Source organism: Rhea pennata, chromosome 1 (genome assembly GCF_028389875.1).
Source record: "Rhea pennata isolate bPtePen1 chromosome 1, bPtePen1.pri, whole genome shotgun sequence".
Lineage (NCBI taxonomy): Eukaryota > Metazoa > Chordata > Aves > Rheiformes > Rheidae > Rhea > Rhea pennata.
In genome coordinates this window covers 102,287,704-102,304,302 of record NC_084663.1, presented here as the reverse complement: position 1 = coordinate 102,304,302, position 16,599 = coordinate 102,287,704, and the positions used below count along the sequence as shown (strand labels likewise).

General features: G+C 40.1%; 1 protein-coding gene across 1 annotated transcript; it reads right to left on the bottom strand.

Annotated features, from left to right (window-relative positions):
* Positions 1-5,859: 5,859 nt before the first annotated feature.
* On the bottom strand, positions 5,860-13,612 carry CREG1 (cellular repressor of E1A stimulated genes 1). Its single transcript, XM_062597262.1, has 4 exons — positions 13,220-13,612; positions 10,590-10,709; positions 8,110-8,297; positions 5,860-7,515 (listed from the first exon to the last, which is right to left on the bottom strand). Exons 1-3 carry the CDS (start codon positions 13,490-13,492, stop codon positions 8,112-8,114), a joined length of 579 nt encoding a protein of 192 aa, XP_062453246.1. The 5' UTR covers positions 13,493-13,612; the 3' UTR covers positions 5,860-7,515; positions 8,110-8,111.
* Positions 13,613-16,599: the final 2,987 nt, after the last annotated feature.

Sequence of the window (16,599 nt, the reverse complement as noted above, 5' to 3'; positions counted from 1 at the left end):
GCCCTCAGTAAGGCATGCCATTCATGCAGTAGACTAATGCACAGAAAAGAAAAAAGGAAAAAAAAAAGGAAAGCCTGCTGTTTACAGTGTGTAAGACCAATTTATATTGACAAGATGTTGCAGACTGACAGTCCTGCATTGCTTCACTGTATTTCAATGCACTCTAGTGCTTACAGTGAAGCTTCACTTTGCTGTAATTGGGTTCCACTGTGCTAATCCCCTTGGAATGCAGCAATTAATACTTATTTAGTGATAATTGCTGCATTCCAAGGGGATTAGTCTGTCCCCTGCATATTTGCCAGCATTGCAAATGGATAGCTGGAGAGAAGAGAGTGCCTAACTCCAGGTCTTGCTTTGCAGCTCCCAACAGGGAGCAGAGAGGACTTGGTCTCACTACAACTGCTCCCCTGTGTGTGTGAGAATACTGCTTTTCCAAGGCAATCCCACTTGACTGCCAGTATTCCTTGCAGCTGCATTGTGCAAATAGAAACCCTGCCGCATCTAAAGAGAAAAAAATAAAAGAAAACAGACACTTCTGCAGAACCATAAAGACTAACATGGCCATGAGTGTACATTTCCTATGGGAGATAATAAAGAGTCCCAGATGCAGCATAAGAATGAGTTCTTATTCATTATTTTGCTTCTTGTGACTAGCAGTCCCCTGTTCCTGCTATGCCCTTAAAATTTTCAATGCAACATGGGTTTTAGGAGCCTATTTAGGAGATGTTAGTAAAACCTTGAAATATACCCTCTCTGAATACTCACTAGGCTTGAGACAACTGAATATGTAATGTCCAATTCTTTCATTCTCAGTGAGGCTTTTATGGTCTGCTCTGGAGTTTGGGTTTTTTTTTTTGTTTTGTTATTTTTTTAAAATGTGCTGGACATCCGACTGCTTATACCATATTTTAAAGATAGAAGCACAATATTTCTTTTCCCTCAAGTAATCAAGATACTCTCTCACAGATCATTAACATTTAACATTAACCCTGTTAGTTGCAGGTGAATTTGCCTTATTGTAATATAGCATATATAGAAAAACTCCAGCGCTTCACCACCAAACCTCCGTTTTGGAAATGCTACTTTTAATTATGGAGCAAGTTCAATATTCTTTTTCCTGGATGGCTGTATGGACTACAACTGAAGAGTAAGGTGATGTCTTTCATGAATATAAAGCTGTTGGCAAGCCAAATAGTATGACCTGAGATAAGTATCTTCATTTCCCATATTTTCTTCCCCTCTTCCCCCAACACATACATCTTCTGAATTTTTCAAGTGGTCATCTGGGGGGAAAACCTAATTAAATTAATTGAAATTCATTTAAGCATTTAAAACAAATCAAAAATCCAATTCATGCTTGATTAGGCAACTGTTTTGGCTAAATGCCAACACGAAAGAATTCCGCAAGGTTCTTAAAATCACACAGAAGTTTTTGTGCAATTATTGCTGTTTCTTATCCCTAAACAACTGCTTAATTTCAGTCAAGGAACAGTTACCTTGTAATACTGGATGATGTTTAATAGGTTCGATTGGCATAAAATACTATAGAAATACAAAGCATCTTGATTTTATTTTTGTGATATACATGCTTATGTACATGCATTACATACATACACCTAGTAACTTCTGAGAGTCTGTCTCTCTCATATTTGCACATACATATTCATATGCATGGCTTTGTCAAGTTACCCTGTGCTTGTTGTTACCAGAAGTCATCTAGTTTTTAAAAAAATATTCCTCTCATCTAGAAATACTGAGATGATTTACAAATAGGTTATATGAATCCTGCAATGCTAAGACTAATTTACATTCTTACAGAGTGGAAAAGGGGAACGGGTGGGACAAAATGGGTAAGGTTATAACTTGAGTCAATGGCAGTACCAAAACCAGCATAAAATAGTACCAGGCCTTTGTGGGTATACGGACAACCTAGTAAGGTTGAGGAAGAGACTTCCTCACTCTCAACAATACCTGCAACAGTTGTTAGATGTTCCACTATAAATGTACCACCTATTTTGTTTGAACTGGAAAAATTACAGGCAAAAGTGAGCCTAACAGCTGTTATGGAGTTGGAAGCAAAGAATAAACTGGGAATTGTTAAAGCTTTCTATCAACAATATGAAAGTCTAGAGAAAAACAAAATTGAGAATCAGCACTAGAGCAAGTAGGTCCTTGAATAAAAAGAAAACACCCACTAAGAATAAGAAATTTAATCACTTCAGATATTAACTGCATTCTTGTTCTCAACCAACCAAAGACTCTAGGTTGCTTTGCAACCAGCAAAATTAGTGAAGTCCAACTTCTTAAAAAAGAAAAAAGTCTTTCAAACTTTCAATATCTCCACAGTACTTCTTTTTATACACTCAGCGTTCCCTTTCCTCACAACTCCAAACACCCATTTACATCCTCTGGCTGGGTAACTAGCAATTAGCATGTTCTTTAAGAGCTGACTAGCCAGCTGACTATTACTAACAGAAACAGAGCTGAGTGGTGATCATCTTTTCCTGAATGAGACATGCACTGGGTTTTGTGTCCTCTACTGACATGTATAGGGGCTTTGTAGCTTCAAGGCCACTACCTGCTTCAAATCTGAATCCAACTGAAAATAAGCATGGAAACTGACAGAAACAAATGTCCAGACAACAAGATTACTACATAAGCCTTGTTTCCACAGAAAAACAGGATATAAATAGTAATGTTAAATACTGTAGCCAGAATAAATGAGTCTTACACTCTAATCTTATTACACTGTAATATTCAAGACAGAAATTCTCTCTTCAGGCTCAGAAGTTCTTCACTCAAAAATCCTTGGGATCAGCTCCAAGAGTTCTGCATGAAGGGCTCATGGACAGAGCTTCCCCACAGGGAAAAAAAGCAATTGTTTCAGAGCTGAAAGGGCCATCTGCTCTGCAAGGGAAGAGGAGCCAAGGGTGACAGCAAGACAGGCAGGACAGTGGCCTCACCAACCAGGTTTGCAGTCGCATAGCATCTGAACAAGAAGGGCAGAGCAGGTCCAGTAACAGTAACCAGGGTCAACCACAGTCCAGCGAGTGCCAGACAGGCCCACAGTATTGGGGCAGGTTTGAGGTCAAGTCAGCAGGATCCAGGTAAGTCAAGTGGCAAGGGTCTAAGCTCCAATGCTGCTCTCAAGCAAAGAGGAAAAAGCTTCTTGGAAGGTTTCTTCCAGTTTGCTCTCACCACTCAGTTCTTTCTCAGCCACCTGACCCAAAGTCAGCTATACAATGTTAGAGCTGGTCTCGAGCACAAGCAGCTCAAGCCCATGGTGAGGGGAGCAGGAGAGCACTCACAGCTTGGACAACAATTTAAACCAGTGGTAGTCTTGGCTAACTGAGTCCTATTCTAAACATTACATGCTATTATTTTCCTAACTGAAGATTGTGCTTCTATGTTACTGGTTCAAACCATCCAAGTCCAACAGAATATTAATTAGAAGATTAATTAAAGATCACAACTGAGTATTTTAGTTCAGCTAACAGTAAGTATAAGCCAAATCATCATCAGGCTAATCAACAGTCTTGGTTTGGATTCTTAGAATTAGTAAGTAATTAGTAAGAGAGAAATAAAATTACCAAATCCAGAGGCAGTTTTCCAGGTCAAGATTCCAAGGCTTTTTATACCTCTCTCATTTCCCTCTATTAGCATTTTTTTAATTTAAAAACACTTAAATCATTTTCATGGGCATTACTTCTGCGCACTTCAAAGCACCAAATGATTACAAAACACAAAAAATCATTAATGCTTCTTTTTAGCAGCTGGCAGACTGCTGTTTACGGAGAAAAGCATTCAGAATATAAAGCGTTGTAGAAAAAGAATTGGTAAGTATAATGCCCCCATCACACGCTTTTCCACTATTTTTGAGTTATGATGAATTCAAAAATCAGTTTTATGTATTAACACTTAGTAATCAACTCAAATATAAGTCTATGGCCCCCTCTTGTGGTCAATAATAGAGTTTACCAGACTGAGTTTTTCTAGATTGTTATCTGGGGAAAAAAGAAAATCTACTTGAACAATTTTATCCATTAGACTCATATCATAAAAAAGCCTTAAGAAAGGGCAGGACTAAGTTTTATGATTTATCTGGAAGTTCTGAGTAGTTTTTGATGGACTAGTAGTTCAATTAAGCTACCTCTATTTTTATTGTTAAGATCACAGACATACATTATCTAAAAAATGAATTCCAGACAGAATTGGATAAACAACTCAACTGATATGTGGTACACATGAGCTCTATTCTATAATGATGTAGCACTTTGCAAGAATCTCTATAACATAAGTATTACAATCAAAATACAGGAAAGAAATGGAAAAGGATGGACATAAAAAAATCAATGAGCAAGATCAGCAGACAGAGACGTGACTGTGTAGTTAAGAGTGCTGGACTGACGTTATCCTGATCAGATTCCTCAGCTAAAAACATCTTATGACTTAGGCAAGAATCTGAGGCACAGGGCAAACTTAGGCAACTTGCTATCAATGGAGACAACTAACTCCCCAGCTATGGAGAGCGACTTCATCACTATTTAGAAGACGTTCAGCTATGTCCAGCATACCACAGTAGAGGATGCGCATAATCAGAAGCCAGAACACTGATTCATTGTTTACAGCTATATTAGTTTCTTATATTTGGCCTTTTCTATTTTTTGCCACCATATCAGGAAAAAAAAGGGAAGATGTTCAAAAATGAATTCCTGAATGAGCCTAATACTGACAAGGTAAGTCTAGGCAGAAGAAAGGGAGGAGAGGAAAGATAAATAAATAAATAAATAAATAGAACAAAACCTGACGACTTTCATGAGCTAATGATGTTAACATCTGCATTGAACTTCTCACAACTATTACTAAGGAACAAAAACAGATAGATACTTGCTTTATATTCCACTCATGAAAATCTTTTTTTCCAGATGTTCAACAAGATGCATAACTAAGAACTCCAGACAGGACTTCTCTGATTAACCCTGTACATGCAGCTAGACCATTCTATTGTAAGTCTATTTCCAAAAGAAGCATCTGGCTGAGGTCCTCTCACGTTTCAAACGTAGAGTAATGAGATTTTAATCATCTTAAATTGTTCTGATAAAAATTCAGTAATATTATGAACCTACTTAAGATGAATTTTTTTTAAAAAAAGCTCCTCATCAGAAAATAGTGGGGAATTCGTACAAACAGAACATCAAATACTACACAGCTACTACACAGAAGCCAAAAAAGGCAGCCTTATTTTGTACCTGACCCTCAACTGAATAAAAGAGATTCTTTTAAAGGTGTGAATTTTTGAGCAAGATGCTGATCTGTTTTTATCAGCAACTAGAAGAGGTACTTGAGAACAATATCCAAGGTTTAGATCTACAGGAAAGAAATACATAACGTATGCTTGTACCTTGTACAAACATTTATATCTGGATGTATGTATTAAAAACAAAGATGTATGACCAGACAGAAGAGTATGCATAAACATAAAAAAAAGAGTAGCTTTAAATGAGGTCAGATTTGAGAACAAGAAAATATCTGCAGAAAGGTATTTGATGCAGTCATTTAGATGTAGAAGCTCTGGCGAGAAGAAATTATCAAATAAGACCTCCTGATCTTCATTTGCAATAACTCTAATGTTGTTATTTTATGTTCCATTTTAAAGTACTAGATGCAGAAAAGAAAGTGAAGCACAAAGATGCTTATTTCAACCAATGAGAAAAAGCTAACTATAATAAGGTAGTTTCACCTTGTACTCTACCAAGACTCCAGAAAAACAAAATAAAAATTCTGAAGAGTGTGTAGGTTTGAAGCAGTGAGGGAGGGAAGAAGTATTCTTGAATGTGCATTAAATAACACCCAGCAACATTTGTCATGAGAACATTTTATTTTTAACAAAAGCCCAGTATCATTAGTCTCACACATCACAAGTTATGGAGTGACATGCAATGCACACATTTTCGCCATGGAAAGGATCAAGTCAGTACCAAAAGATCACTTGCATTTCTACAATTGTTACACTTTTATAAAAATATTCTCTGGTTTAATGTTTAATTTCAGTGTTATCTATGCAACAAAAACTGTTTCCATATTGCAAACTTATTTGTTCCTAAACTACTTACCAAGTACTACACAGGATGTGTTTAATACAGCAACAAGTACCTTTTATCTCCCCTTTGCAGAGAAGGAAAATTTAATTTTTTGAAAGTATTTTTAAAGCAATTCATTTCCAGCATTTCAGATAAGTACTAATATAAAATATAATGATGATACTAAGAAGTAAAGATTTGATCTGACCAATTTCACTGTTCTACATATGCATCTGCCACTAAGGAGTCCAAATTCTCACATTTTTTACTCTGTTAGCTAGATAATATTTGCTCATGGTGAAATCAACTTAATCAGTCATTCTCACTTTTGATATTTGTGAACTTTGCACTTGGGAGATGAGCAAGGATATAAAACAATGTTAATTTATTTCTCATGCTTATGTGTTTGTGCCTTATTTTAAGAAGCAGAGAATTAAGTTCATCCACACCATTAATTTTCATTCTCTACAAGTGAACATCTGTATCCTATTTCATTAGCTATTTTCTCACTTCTGAGTTACCCAAAAATGCTATATATGCTTCCAAAGGAAAAAAAAATCCACTCAGTTCTACTGTTGAGGAGAAAGAAAGCTAACATTTGATCAGAAGCAGAATCCAAGTTAGAAAATAATTTCTTTTCACAGCAGTTTCATTGAATTCACAAGCCAAAACTCTTCTTGTACAAAACTCGAATACGTTCACTAATACTTGCTGCTTTTAAAGAATCAGGGCATATAACCACCGCCAGGCAAAGACTTACCAAGAACTTATCACAAGCCCAAGATATACCTATAGTTTGCATAAAAACAATCATGTTCTATAGCACATTCAATACAGGTAGCAAAATTTAAAAAATGGCTAAAATTATGAGTATATTAAGATGCAAAAAAATTCTTACAGAACGTAGGAACTCAGCAGGTCATTTTCCATCACAATACAAGCAACCCTTCCCATTCTACAGCCAGAGGTGAGCTATCCCATAGCATTCAGTTGACTACAGTTTACTTTGCCACAAAGATCTAAAATAAACTGGTATTAAGGAAAAAATGAGTGTACCTGCAAACAGATATGATTTAACTAAGGCTCTGAAAAGTGCAAACCTGGACTAATCCTTTACTTTCCAGTAAACACAACCTTTCTGAATGCAGACTGTCAACAGGCAGGTTATAGCTTTCTAAAATCATGACTAGTGAGTAAAATAAGTTATGGCTTGTGCATAAAGTTTTATGAGTATTATATGATTCAAGCTAAGCTAGTCAGTGAAAATTAACATTTGCTTCAGAAGGGTTATTCAAGCTCATTAATAACGCAGGGTGTTTGTGTTTTCTGCATTATTAATTCAGCTCTACAATACATAGAAAAGATAAATCTTTCATGAAACAGTCAGCGAAAGCAATTCATTTATATATCAGCATCACCCAGGATCTTCCTCTACCTATAAAGAGTAAGAATAAGAATGAAATTGAAGGTGTGTTGACTGAGATAAAAATGTATTTGAAATATTTGAAGGCTTAGTAAAGTGTAGAGAAATTCTGTTCTATTGTCTACAATAAACTATGCTGAAAAAGATTCAAGTGCAATTTTAAACTTGTTTGAAAGTTTTATAGAATATTGCAGTAACAATCCTATGGATGAAACTTCATAAATGCTAAATTCTCACTATTTTTAACTAATAGGCCAAAATATCATCTATCTAGCAATTAATCCAAATGCAGCAAAGTGACTACACTCACTCTGGGAAAGTCTTTCCTCTCAAGAAAGTGTATTTAAATTGACATACAAATACAGACCTTTAATTTTCAATTATGGTATACCTAACAAAGCTTACTATATTTGATACTGTACCTAGGTGGGTCCTCTATTCAAACATATCAAGATTTCAGATACTGCATCCCTTACTTACGAAAAAGACATAAAATGGGTATAAAAAGAGATAGATAATACATACTGTTAATAATAAAGTCCTTTAGAAGGGTTTAAAGGTTCCAACTGTGACAAAAGCTAAGCATGCAACAAACTAAGTACTTACTGCTAAGGCTTGACACTGTAATATTCTTCTGGTGTCACAATTTTCAGTCCACCAAAGTAGTCCAGGACCCAAATATTGGTGATGTTGAATTTGGCAAAGAACCAGTTGTGATCCTTAGGCCAACTTTCCATCTCAGGGTGGCGACTGAATAATGCTTTTTTTGCTAAGCTCGCTTCTGAATCATTCACCTGAACAATAACCAGCAAAATGCTACATTAAAATATAGTTGTGCAATGATAAATATTAGCTAAAAGACACTGCTGACTGCAGTATACTTTTTTCAATTTCATGTCTCATCCCAAAGGATTCATTACTATGGCAGAGTTTGTCTTCAGAGGGGGCTACAGCTATACATAAGACAGGTAAACATTTCAAAATAGTTGCTTTTAATATTAAAATAAAAAAGATGCGCTTTAAAGTAAGCATGAGCAAGAATACTTCAACTTAAGTCTTTCTTCTGCTATTTCGATGGAGATATGTGCAGACTGACAGACTCAGAAGCAGTATTAATTCTTTTCTAGTATAAAGACTAATCTGATACTGACTTGTTTGAAATAGCATGGATTAAACCACACCTTATTCTATTGAAGAAGAGTATTTTAGAGAAGACAATTATGCAAGTCCACAGAGCACATATTAAAAAGACCTTAAAAGGATACATATAGGTCTTGCTAGAGAAACAACGTATATCTTTTTGTCTCTCTTCCTACAGTGGCAAAATCTCCAAAGAGTGGGAAGCAAAGCTTTGTTTTTAATTATTAAAAAACATACTTAAGATAATTCTGGCATAAAAAAAGATGTCATATTTTCCTTTTGATAAAAAAAGCAAATAGTGATGCCAGCTATCCATTTATGTGGACTGAAACCTTCATGCAGAGTTGTTTCTTCACAGCTTTTTTTGAATTCAAGTTTTTCTACAAGCTGTGATTTGGGAAGCTGTTCTTGGAGACAAATTGTCTTCCCCAGTTTTCTCCATATTCTTCAAGACTAAAGTGTGCACAGCTTGACTAATCAAACAAAAAATTGGGGGGGGGGGAATAAGGCCTTAATGTAAGTGCTTAGGCAGGAATGGTATTCAAGTAAAAGAAACTCAGTAACAGCTGAAAGCCAAGACTAGAAAACGTTTTGCTCTCTGTCCTAACGTTGGTAGAGGTATAACAGCAATATATACATATGGCAAGCTAAGTAAGGTTCTGCAACTCCTTAAATAGCACAAAGTATTGCATGATCTTGGGTGGTCTTTGAAATACCAAATCTCAAAAGAGAAGTAGCATGCTTATAACATGTTTATAACATGCTTATAACACAATGTTTTAGGTATAATTTTAGCTCCTCTGCACCTGCTTCCTCAATGAGATACTAGAAATCAAAAGGGTCTTCAGATGCATGTATACACACAGACACAGAATATGAAATAGCTGAGAATCCATGGAGAACGGCAGCTGAAGTGTGTGACACTATTTAATATGCAATGTGCAAATGTTTGAAAGGTTACATCAACAAGTTTGAATTCGGGATGTGATACAAGAGAAACTAATTACCATCAGTAATGGGACTGTTTATTTTAAACACAATAGTAACGAAAGGGTTGCTAGAATGTAATATACACATATTTGACATATGAAAACAACAAATAAGAATTAAGACCATCACACAAGAGACTAACGATCAACTTCTCATCCACCAGGACCTGAGTGGCTGGTGGATGACAAGTTGACTATGAGCCAGCAATGTGCCCTTGTGGCCAGGAAGGCCAATGGTATGCTGGGGTGCATTAGGAAGAGTGTTGCCAGCAGGTCGAGGGAGGTGATCCTGCCCCTCCACTCAGCCCTGGGGAGGCCTCATCTCGAGCACTGTGTCCAGTTCTGGGCTCCCCAGGACAAGAGAGACATGGGGCTACTGGAGAGAGTCCAGTGTAGGGCTACGAAGGAGATCAGAGAGCTGGAGCATCTGCCCTATGAGGAACGGCTATGAGAGCTGGGCCTGTTTAGCCTGGGAAAGAGAAGACTGAGGGGGATCTTATCAATGTGTACAAGTACCTGAAGGGAGGGTGTCAAGGGGATGGGGACAAACTCTTTTCAGTTGTCCCATGTGACAGGACAAGAGGCAATGGGCAGAAATTGAAGCACAGGAAGTTCCGCCTGAGCGTGAGGGGGAATTTCTTCACTGTGAGAGTGACGGAGCACTGGAACAGTCACCCAGAGAGGCTGTGGAGTCTCCTTCTCTGGAGATCTTCAAGGCCTGCCTGGATGCAACCCTGTTCAGCATGCTTTAGGTGACCCTGCCTGAGTAGGGAGGTTGGACTAGATGACCTCCAGAGGTCCCTTCCAACCTTATCAATTCTATGATTCTAGTGTCATAACACATAGAATCACTTCATACACTTCTGTATAACTATTCTAACATTTCTGCTTTTCTTTCAATTAACAATACTATTCAACACATACAATCTTGTCCCATGTCAACTTTCAGCTGCTTACCTTTACAATATTTCCACAGAAGATTATGTGGGCACAAAGGGGATTCTGGGGATCATAGTTGTGCTTCTTGCAGTAAGGAGTCTGTGCCAAAGACACAGTTAAGGAGGCATTTGAATTGACCTAAAATGCAAACAGTAAGATAAATAGACTGATGTACCTTTGCAAGAAAAAATGTGATACCCACCATGATACTTTCAGCTTTTGGTACTTTATTAAATTCAGAATTACTTGTAAAAAGAACAAAGCTGTCTTCTTTTCCTAATTATAACTGAAAACCTACTCAGATGAGCTCTGAATCTGAAAGAAGGCATATTTTAAGTGTGTTAAAGTTTGACAGAATAAAATGCAAACCTCTAAGCCAGCACTCAAACTCTGAATTCATTATTCCATCCAGCTATTTCACATTCAAATTATGATATATTCCAATTAACATACAGGGCTATAGAAAAGATGATACAGTGAAATTCATTAAGTTAATTCTGGAGAAGGACAAAGAATTACTGAAAGGTAACCAACAGCTGCCACAACTGTGAATGAAAGTATTGAATTGGCAAAAAAAACCCAATCAAACAAAAAATGACAGTCAAAAAACAAGCCCTCCCTCCACTCCCAACTAGTCAAATCTTTTGACATTCAAAGTAAATTAAAAAAAAAGTTTAAAAAACCCTCAGTATTTAAGTAAAGCACGAAACATGAAGAATAAAGAATCTGTATCTATTTGATTGTTCTAAAATGAATTTGGAGACGACACTATTTCATTGTTCTAAAATGAATTTGGAGACCGCAATAAGCTTGAAAAGTGTTTGTCCAAAACAGGTTTGCCTACTGCAGAATGGCACATACTTAAGTTCATTCTTCTCCCAACACAGAAAGTTAATGTGCTTTGGCAAATTCTATTTAAAGAGCTCATCCTGAAAGTCATGTAAGCACTCTGCAGTGCACTCCCGAACTTATGAAGCAAGAGCTACCATATGACTTACTGCACAGACAGGAAGTTGTTTAACTACAAAAAGCTGATCCATGATTATTCAGCATTTTCTCCTATCAGAAGTCTCCCTGCACTTGACTACTTCTGCCCCATAGCAACAGAATACAAATCTGTTGGGGAGCTTTCTGTAGGAAAATGTTTATAAGACTTTACAGCATTATTTTTATATCTGAAAACAGAGGGCAGCATGTGAGGTGGAGGAAAAGATATTATACAAGCTAAATTAGGTTTTCTACACCACTTAGATCCATAAACAGTTTCAAAGTAACAAATTAAAATCTGTGTGGGAGAGAAAACAGAGGTTTATATTAAAATGAAGTCTGAAAGAATTACTAAGTTTCGTGCATATTTGTTTTAATAATACTGTGGTAGTTACTAAAAGAAGCTTCTCTTTAACAAAGGATGCATACAATCACTATCTCCCTGACTTTTTAATCAATTCTCTTGATCACAGCCAAGCAAAAGAACTGAGACAAGGACCAATTATACATACTCAGAACATCATTGTGCCAGTCTTTTGCTGTGTCCCTACTTTACCAGTAAATTCCAGGGATGTAATTACTATTTCTTCAGTAGTCTGAAGAATCCTTTGAGTGTGTCCCCTACATTACCAGTTTCCAGTCCCTCCCCCAGCCCAGTCCTTTATTTTTTGCATTAAGTTCTCCTCTCCGTTTTCTCTGTCTATGGATTCTTTGGCCCCTCATCTCTCTGTCCAGTGCTCCTCTTGAAACTTCAGCTACTTCCTCTACCAGAGCACTACTCAAGAGATCAGAACTTTCTGGACTATGACCAGCAGGAGCTTCCCAAGACTACTGCATGTCAAAACAGACAGCACTACTTTATATTTAGATGCTCAAGGACTAATAATTATCCTCAAGGTTCACAAAGGAAGCAGCATTCCTGGAAAGGGTCATTAGCAGCATTATGTTGCCTACACAAAATGCTGATGAAAACCCTGACCCTTACAAAAATATTCCAACCATAACTTCCTACCGAGATGAAAAAGTGTACATGACCAAGAAAAATACGACATCGCATAAAGTAACTTCCAACCTAATAAGTTTTAAGTGTCTCATACTGGTCTCCTTATTATTATTTCCAGTCACTATGTATCATTTTCAGGTTGGATTTTGCAAAGACACTATATAGGCTGTTAAATGTAGGTGCATCTCACCGCATTTGTATCATCGGTTACTATAATTCTACTTTCAAATGCTAAGAAAAAGCTGAAAAATGCTTTATTCCTTATTCAGAAGGCACTGAAGGGTAGGCACTGGGAGAGCGCGGGTCTGGAGTGCCCAGAGGGCCTGGATCCACTGGAGCTTCCTCCCCATCTCAGGTGTCAGAGCTACAGGTACTGCCCAGTGGCACCGGCAAACGCGGTAGCGCTCAACAACAACCAGGCAAGCAGAGATCCCAAAACGCAGCGTGGGCATGGTGCCTCCCGCCCAACAGAAGGTATCAGAGCTAGCGCAAATGGCACCGTCCCTGCCTACCTGCAAAGGACGCCTTCCTACCCACCTCCGAGACCAAACTGCTCCCTCATATGGCCGCTGACACACGCACCGCCGGTGCCCCCCGTCCTCGTCCCTCCCTGTGCCGGCTGAGGGGGCAAAACCCCTCCGACGCGGCCCTCGCTCACCTCCAGGTCCTGCACGGAGATCTCCATGTCGGTGAGGTAGAGGTAGGGGACGCCGCTGCCGCCGTGCGGCCCCGGGACGCCGTCGCTGAGGGAGAAGATGTTGGCGAAGGGGTGACCGCGCAGCCCCTCCTGCGTGGAGAGGGTGGCCAGCGCGCCCCAGTCGCAGTTGTGCAGCACGAAGCGCGCCATGCGCGCCGCCTCCTCCGGTGCCGGGATGGCCCCGCGGGCCGCCAGCGGTAGCGCCGCCGCGCACAGGAGCAGCAACGGCACCATGACCCGTCGCGCCGAGCCCCAACGGCCACTAACCGCCGCTGACCCCGAGCACGATCCCCTGTGCCCCCTGCCCCGCGCGGGGGAGGGGAGGGGAGGGGGTGGGGCGGGTCCCTCCGCCCTCCGCCAATCGGAAAGCCCGATCCACTCTTCTTTGCCAATGAGCGCACGCTTAGGACGGGTTAGGAAAAACCTTGTGGGTGGGAAATTAGCCTTTCTACCGTCAGCCAATGGGCTCGCGAGGCTCGCTTTTCAGCCAATGAAAGCTGCCGAAAGGCGGGGCGAATCCGAGCAGCTTGCCGTCGTTGTAAACAACACTGACAGCTCCCGGCTCACCTTCGGGAGGGAGAGGCAAAGGGGGCGGAGTCACTGATCACACAGCAACCAATGGGAGGCCTCCGCAGGACTCTTCGCCAATCAGATTTCGCGAGCGGCTGGCGAGTAGGTCGGTAGCCGCGCACGAGAGCCTCGCTCCCGCCTTTCCCGCCGATCGGTGGCGGAGGCGGGTAGGGAGGGGTGCGCGAGGTGGCAACGGTCAGTTTGCAGAGCTGTGGCAGGCGCCGGCGGGAACGCAGGACCCGGCTGCCGAGGCTCCTGGCCCTGGTCCGAGGTGGCCCACGGGCAGCTGAAGCGGAGCCAGTGCCCTATGAGGGCTCTGCCTGCATTTGGCGCCCACTCGCTTGAAGGCAGCGTGTTTTGTTAGGTCTGAGTGAGTGGGTGTTGGCCATGGTGAGTGCGTGGAGCCCGGCAGCAGCGGCCCACTGCCATTGTCCCTGGTTTGTCTGGCCAGGGAAGTACAGTCAGATCCGAAAGATACTCGCTGCAGTGTCGGTCCCTAGCTGCGGTTAAATCAGTGCGAAGAGCTGGTTCTGTGAAATGGCAAGTGTTTGTGCCCCACTTTCCCTGAGCAAAAGCACTGTCAATTACAACCAGTGGGGTCTGTCTGAAACTGGTTTACAGGACTGTAAACCTTGTGGGATCCTTTGCCACTAAACGTAGCTCAAGTCTGTGGCTTGCAAACTACAGGACATGGGTAAAAACATCTCTTTTACAAAACTTGTTTTGACGTTTGAACAACACCCCGGCCTTCAACCAGTGCCTTATAGAATAAATACTGTGAAACACTAATTTTATTTGTCCACTTGGTCACTTTTATAAAGATTTGTGCAAGGGAGTGATTTTAATTGCAGTAATACTGAGACTTCACTCAACATTTCCTAAAAAAAAAAATAGGAGATTTAAAATTTTCTGCTCTAATATTACCAAGTATATCAAGGCATAGAAATGTAGCATAGGGAAATCCAAAGTAACTCTAGCACAAACTTATCCATGCCAGGTTTGTAGGTGCAGAAGTTGGAATTGTCAAAAAAAGTTGCAAGTTCCAGTATTTTTAAACGTTAATTTGGCATCAGATGCCAGAAAGATTGCTATTTTGCACCATCTTACAGTATGCCCAATGCAAATATAGCTGTGGACCATAAAGTCAGCTAAGCTGTAATCTGCTGTGCTTGGCCTTTTCTCTTCTTACCCTGTTCAAGTCTCTGACTGAGCTCCATGGGTCAATTATTAGTTCAAGCTCTAGCTATAGGCAGTGTTGAATTTCAATCTAAAAACAGATCATGCCGAAAACAAAATATTCTCTGCTGATGGAATCCATTGAGGTATGACCTTACAGAAGAGATCAGGTTGAGCCCTCGTGCAAAGATTGCAAAAGCTTCGCTTTGAACAAACCTTTGCGCCAAAATTTATGCCCACAGGGGGAACGTCCCTCCACTCCCAAAGCCTGAACCCTCTCAGAATCCAAAGTCATACAGATATTTGACCCTCAAGAGCGAAAGAAGGCTATTACTCTCCCCATTTTATATGGAAGGGGCTCATGTATTAGGGAGCAGTATGGATTCCCAGATTGCCCTAGTGGACTTCCTTGTCTTTGATAAATGTCAAGGTCTGTACAACATGGTGTTCAGTCTTGCAGCTGGCGCAGGTCATATATTCCCCTTGCCTCTGGAGAGTGGGAAAAGTGGCTGGCTTTCCCTCTGTGTTCCTCCACTGCTGCCCTCCTCTGGCTGTATTCAGGAGAAACTTAAGCTTTGGTATAACTGAACAGGGAAAGGGAGTGCTCTGAACCTGTGATGTTCAGCTGTACAGCAGGGGCAAGTAACACACATGCAGAACTGAGCTTGCAAAGAGGAACTGCTCCAGCAACAAAAGCAGTAAAAGTACCCTGGGCTTAGCTATAGGGCAAGTTATGTTTCAGGGCAAAGACCTAAGGAGAAAATAGGCTGAGAAAAGGAGTGAGGAATGAGAGGAAAAGAGACTTGTATGAAAGGATGCATTTTTATATATAGGATTATGTAATAAATGAGGGGCAGGAGTGGGGCATCTTTAAGGAGAAAAGATAGCAGCTATTCTATCTAGAAGTGAAAAGAGTATGGAAAAAAGGGACAAAAGTGATCTAGAGAGGAGGACTTCGAAAAGAGAAAAATGGATGAGGAAGACACACTGTCATGCAAACTATTTCCTTAGAGATTTTGTTAGCTAAAATAAACACAGAGGCATATTGCTTCCTCTTCCCTCTCCTCACAAACACACATGCATGCATACGTACAAACAACTTACTTTTCTTCATTTTCACAGCAGTCCTACCCTCTGAAAACTAGGGAGCATATTTCCTTGTCGCAGTTAAAGAGACAAGTGATAGTGGTGGTGGGAGGGAGCAGAGGAAACACAACTGAGGGGTAAGTATGTGAGTGATTTTACAGGGGAGCACAAAACCATGACAAGGAGCAGAGAAGAGGTGTTTGATGGGGTCAGTACAGGAAAGAGGGAACATCATGGAGAATAGGTGGTAGGAATCAAGTGCTAGGATGAAGGGAAAGAAGATAAAGGGCATGAGGGAGGGATAGTTGGCAACTGATTTTTACATAAAACATAGGAAGGAGGAAAGCTTTTATGTTATACAGCTTAAGTTTATTAACAGAATGTGTTTGCAGAGTGTAGCCATCTCTTGTTTGCCAGGAGCAGTGCATGATACTGGAAGTGCACAGCCCCATCACAGATCACTCTGTGAAAGGAGATTCAAAATGAACCTTTTGGAGAGCACACAAAAT

Excerpts from the sequence above, each read along its gene's own strand:
- CREG1 (XM_062597262.1), bottom strand. The coding sequence starts at position 13,492 with ATGGTGCCGTTGCTGCTCCTGTGCGCGGCGGCGCTACCGCTGGCGGCC. Across the intron at positions 10,710-13,219 it reads TCTCCGTGCAGGACCTGGAG|GTCAATTCAAATGCCTCCTT; the intron begins GTGAGCGAGGGC and ends TTTGCATTTTAG. Across the intron at positions 8,298-10,589 it reads TCTGTGGAAATATTGTAAAG|GTGAATGATTCAGAAGCGAG; the intron begins GTAAGCAGCTGA and ends GTTATTGTTCAG.